The 5,863-nt window shown below is 33.0% G+C and overlaps 1 protein-coding gene across 7 annotated transcripts in view; it reads left to right on the top strand.

Annotated features, from left to right (window-relative positions):
• LOC106877721 (cGMP-dependent 3',5'-cyclic phosphodiesterase) overlaps positions 1 to 5,863 on the top strand; it is a 434,395-nt gene that overhangs the window by 427,734 nt on the left and 798 nt on the right. For 6 of the 7 annotated variants that reach the window (XM_052972474.1, XM_052972473.1, XM_052972475.1 and 3 more), the window contains 3 exons: positions 398 to 497; positions 2,580 to 2,692; positions 4,559 to 4,704. In XM_052972474.1, the coding sequence (XP_052828434.1) occupies positions 398 to 497; positions 2,580 to 2,692; positions 4,559 to 4,704 (359 nt within the window). Of the gene's footprint in view, positions 1 to 397; positions 498 to 2,579; positions 2,693 to 4,558; positions 4,709 to 5,863 lie in introns of those variants that run through there. The other variant, XM_052972476.1, reaches the window with a different exon arrangement.

Below are 5,863 nucleotides of genomic sequence, written 5' to 3' on the forward strand. Positions count from 1 at the left end.
CCTGGAGCTATAGTAGATAACATTTGCCCAAAGTGCCACACAGTGGTACTGAACCTGAAAACATGTGGTTGCAAAGTGAGCTTTTTTAACCACATAGCCATGCCTGCTGAAATAGAATCATGCTTGGTTTTTAAGACCATCAGAGAATTGAGCAGATGATCATACTCAATTCTGAGTGGTAAGCTACACTTCAATAGAGTATCACACGCAACTTTAAATTATGGCCTAGATTAATTAATAAGGGAAATAGGCAACCATCGTTTGTGTAGCTGACCCTTTTGTACTAAAGTTCTTTAATTTATTTGTGTCCATGAAGACCATGCTGGAGCACTACCTTTGTAATAGTGATAATTATTTCTTCTGATCCTCTAATATGTTGTTTTTCTCATTTTGCCAGCAATACACCAGAGTGTTAGACTTGATGAGGGATATTATCCTTGCCACAGATTTGGCTCATCATCTTCGGATTCTGAAAGATCTTGAAAAGATGGTCACAGGTATAGTACACTAGTTGTTATTACTACTTCCATCGGTGGCGAGTTTTAGTCTGCTTTTGAAAACTAGTTTAAGGCATGAGCTTACACCATATTTCCCTGATTAAAGAGCTAGCATTTTGAGTTCAGATCTCATCCTGTGTATATTTGACTGATTGTTCTTGTAAATATGTATCGGTATGTGTTGGGGAATCCTCTTCAATGGCTTGCACATTTAAACACATGTGTCATTCTTTGTCCATCTGTGTGTGTGTGCATCTATCTGTCTGTGTACATGATTGTGTGTGTGTGTATATATATATAATATAAATATATAGATATATGCATATATCCATACATATATGTACATACCTACATGTACATATATGTATGGATATATGTATATATCTATATATTTATATTATTATATGATCTAATGCCACACATCCTTTTCCAAGTAAGTTTTATATATATGTATATATATATATATATATATATATATATTGATATGGAGGTGTATCTATGCTTGCATATTGATTTTCTACTCAAGTATGCACACCTTGTGTATGTATGTCAATTCTTCAAAAATTATTCTTTTTTGTAATTAGTAACAGAACTGTAACCTAGATACATAGATAAATAGAAAAGACTTTCTTTATTGAATATTTTACATTGCAAAAGAATGTAAAGTTAAAATAACAAATCCTTTACATAAAATGTATATATTTTTGTATTGAATACAACCGATAAAAAGATTAAAAAAAAAAATTAAAAGCTGAAGTCCCAGCTGAGCCAAGTCCAATGACTGATTGAAACCAAATATATCATTCAGAAATAACAAGAAGGATGGAGGATAAAATAAATAAAATATTTATTCAGTAAAGCACATTCGGTGACAAAATAACAGTTAAATTAAACAGGAAGTGGCCCTGTTAATACTCGATCATATATCTACAAGTTGATTTCATCTACTTGTTTAATATTTTTTTATATTAGTATCTAGTTTTAGGGATGTTGACATCAAAATTAGGATCAACATTGCTTAACTTTTTGTCACCATATTTCCATTGAAACAGTCTGCCTTTGTTTCAATTAATGAAGGATTTAGTAGAACATTTTATCATTATTTAGCTGGCATTTCAGGTGGCAAGCTGGCAGAATCATTAGCACACTGGGTGAAATGTTTAGCAGCATTTTGTTCATCTTAGGGCATCAAGGGAAGGAGGGGGCACCACAGAAATGGTAAATGGTTTACGGCACAAAAGAAATCACTTTAAATTTGCTAAAATAATATTCAGGTTGCCTTTATTTCTACTAAGTATAGATGGAGATGTGTTACCTAAGATTAATTTTGAGGATCTGATCAAAGGCTTTGCAATTCAAAAAAGTAGGAGGAAACTTTTCAAATATAAATTAAGTGGAAATATACAAAAATAAACATTATTTTCCCTCTTGATGTTTTGTTTCGTTTTGAAAAATAAAAATCTATTTTATGGTTTGTTATTGTTTACATTTTGAATTACATAATCTTTTATGGGGGGGCACCAAAATCTCGTAAGTGCTTAGGGCCTCGATGGGTCTTAATCTGGCCCTGCTGTGGTTGATGTAATCAACTTACCACCTCCACCAAAATTGCTGACCCCATGCTAAAATTTGAAACCATTATTAAGCTGACATTTGAAACATGCTGTTACATAAGGTTTTAATTTATATCACTCTAATACAGGAAGTTTGTATCATAGTACCAATAGGCTGATATCAAAAGGGTTAAAAGCATAATGGTGAAGAATAAGTTTAGTAATGCATCTAACAGCTTGTGCATGTGTGTGTATGTTTTTTGTGTGTACTTTGTTTAAAAAAACATCCTTGTTATGTGAAATGGAGATTTTATTTGAAGTTTATAAAAAAATATGCTTGTAAAATGGAACACTTGTAGGCAGCTCACAAATTTCATACACTATTAGACTGCTAAAAATGCTAAGCTGCACTTTTAGTGCCACATAATATTCCTGTTCTGTATAGCTACTAAAATTTTACTGTATTATTTGTTCATCCATGTCCTTAATGACTAACTGTTACATCTCTGTGTCTTTCTTTCTATTGTAGAAGGGTACGATAAAAATAGTCGTAAGCATCACAAAATGTTACTCTGTCTACTGATGACATCCTGTGACTTATCTGACCAAACCAAGTGTTGGGGAGTGACTAAACATATCGCTGTAAGTACACACATCATTCAGAATAATAACATTACCATCTTGATTTGTTTCTGCTGTTTTTTTTTTTTTTTGGGGGGGGGGGTTCTAGTTATTTTCTTTTATCATAATTACAACACCTTCCTGATTATATAATCAGATCAGCAATTTTGAGAGGAGGGAGTTTGTCAAGTACATCAATCCCAGTACTAGTCTGGTACTTTATTCATCAATCCTAGATAAACAACAGGCAAAATTGACCTTCGTTTTGAAATTGGAACATAAAGAATCAAAACAAATACTAGGAAACATTCCTCTCAATGTTCTAACCATCCTGCCAATCCACCATCTCCACAACCACCACCACCACTACCACCTTTTTTCTTTTTTTTTTATTATTCTTGCTCATTATTTTAACATCAGTTCAGTTCAGAAATTTTAGTCTTATATTTTCTCTATGTCTATCATTTTCATCAACTCATTTTCCTGATATCCATTTCACAATACCTTTATTTTACAAAAAAAAAAAAAAGAAAAAGAGGGAAACCAATCAATTTTAGATTATGGAATGTCTCCTAAATTTTGAAAAAAAATCCACAAAACCTTTTTAGATTTTTCTCTTTCCATTTGTCCTTTGGGAAGCAAAACTCTATATTTCATCAATATTATGTTTGAACAGGTATAATTTTTTTACAAGCTGTTCAACGATAAACAGTATTCAACAAATGCAAATAAAACATGTCTCATACCATTAGGTACTACAATAAAATATTGCAACCAAACCGAGCAAAGGAAAACATGCAATTTCTGAAATATAGAGTTGTGTGCCTGGAGAAAAACATTGTACACCAATATAATATATATATATATATATATATATATATATATATATGAGAGAGTCAGAGTAGACAGGAAGAAAAGATAAATAGATAGATATGTAGACAGACAGACAGATAGATTGTTATACCTTGTATATCTCAGTTACAACATGTGTATCCTATCTCATCTTGCAATAAGAGACAACTATAAAGGTTGGTATCAAGAACATCTTTAATTTATAGAAGTAAGAGAGTCTATGGGTTCTGAGGACCCTCTTGGTGTTGACATAGAAGGTTTGTAAATGGATAGTTTCTTATTTCAAGAATAACTCATAGGTGTACATTAGAAGGAAGAAACTTTGGAATGAATCGCTTTTAGGTTGAGTGAAACATTTGTAATATCTAATATGCATACACACACACACACACACAGATACAGATATAAAAGCCAGAGAATTGAACCAGTAAATAGATGGAAGAAATGTAATAAAATATAGAAACATTACTGGACAATTGTTAGAAGAAACATAGAAAATTGAAATCATAAAATCATATACCTTGTTCAGAATTTTCAAAGACTGACATGTTTAAATCTTTGTTTTTTCCTTTATCATTCAAATGTTATACTTATTTATTCACATTCTTTTGAATTAATCATGTGTTTTGCTGCTTCAAGATTTCAATGATATGATCATTTATTTTTACTATGATATTGTAGGCTGTGTATGAAAGGCCAGTTATAACCATTCAAATACTAAAGGGTTAATAAAAATGAGTGGGTTTTAAGGAAATATCTAATACTTGAATAACTTCCAGTAGCTTCATTAATCCTTTAGCATTCAAACCGGCCATATCCAGCCAAAGTATTCAACTTGTTTTATGTTGAAACTGACCAGATCCAGCCTCTCACCTCAACCCTACAATGTCATTCTAAAACTAAACAATCACATCATTGAAATCTCTAAACTACAAGATAATGCATGATTAATTCAAAACAATATAAATAGATAGATACTATATTTGACAAAGGACTCTGAATATTAAAGGGTTAATATTATGTTGTCTTTCCTAGGGACTGATTTACCAGGAATTCTTCTCTCAGGGTGACCTTGAGAAAGCTCTGGGTCACAAACCAATTGAAATGATGGACCGAGAGCGTGCTAAGATCCCAGAACAACAAATTAGTTTTCTAGATAATATTGCTTTGCCAGTTTTCAAGTAAGTATAAATATCATTGTGTCAATGTTATTGTATATCAGTCTCTTTTATTCACATATAATGTCAAAGTTCTTGCTGTGTATCACAGTGTTACAATGGTACATCAGTGTACCAGTAATGTAATGGGGTACAATCAGGGACACAGCTAGGATAAATGGCGCCCAGGGCAAGCATCAAAACTGCACCCCTTCACCTATTCCAACCAAAAAGCAGCGCATGCATTTTGTGAAGTCAAACAAGGACACCTATTCAGTCTAGTGGCATGGATGGTGATAAGCAAAACAAACCATGCCTGGAAAGGTTTTAGAATCTTTTTTAACGGCTTAATTAGAAAATTATGTTGGCCAAAATTGCATCAACCTCAAAGTGGAGCCCAAGGCATGTGCCCAGCTTGCCCCACCCTAGCTACACCCCTAGGTACATTTATCATCTTATTGTGATAAATCACTATCTCAAGACACAAGTCCTGGCAAAATTGTTTGTGGAATACCAGCCTGCCCTCTCCATGCCACCAATGTTATCCAAGAGAAAGGCAAAGGCCAATACAGCTTGGCACCAGTGACATCACAACTCATTTTCTACACCTGAGTGAACTGGAGCAATGTGAAATAAAGTGTCTTGTGCAAGAACACAACACACATCCTGGTCCAGGAATCAAACCCACAACCTCATGACTGTAAGCCCGACACTCTAACCACTGAGCCATGTGCTTTCATATCACTATCTCACTGTCCATATTATCAATGTGTCACATGAAACCATTTGCCTGTAACTGAACTTGCTAAGCTTGTATGCAAGTGGCAATACATACTTATATACATCTAATACATATTGTATGTGTGTACATGTATAAGAATTAATATCTGCCAATGCACATACTATGTGTACCTATATTAAATCTTATATCGTCACCATTGTTTTAACATCTTACTTTTGCATACTTGCATGAGTTAGACAGTACTTCTTTGAGACAAAATTTTCTATGGTCCGATTCCTGTTATAAATGCCAACACTCATCTGTTTGTAAGCAAGGTAATAATTTCACCACTGCATTGAATAACAAACAATCTGAACATGCCTTTGAGCATGTATGTGTATACTTAAATACATATGTATATGTATGTGCATGCATATATATATATATATATATATATATATA

This window comes from Octopus bimaculoides, chromosome 13 (assembly GCF_001194135.2).
Source record: "Octopus bimaculoides isolate UCB-OBI-ISO-001 chromosome 13, ASM119413v2, whole genome shotgun sequence".
NCBI lineage: Eukaryota > Metazoa > Mollusca > Cephalopoda > Octopoda > Octopodidae > Octopus > Octopus bimaculoides.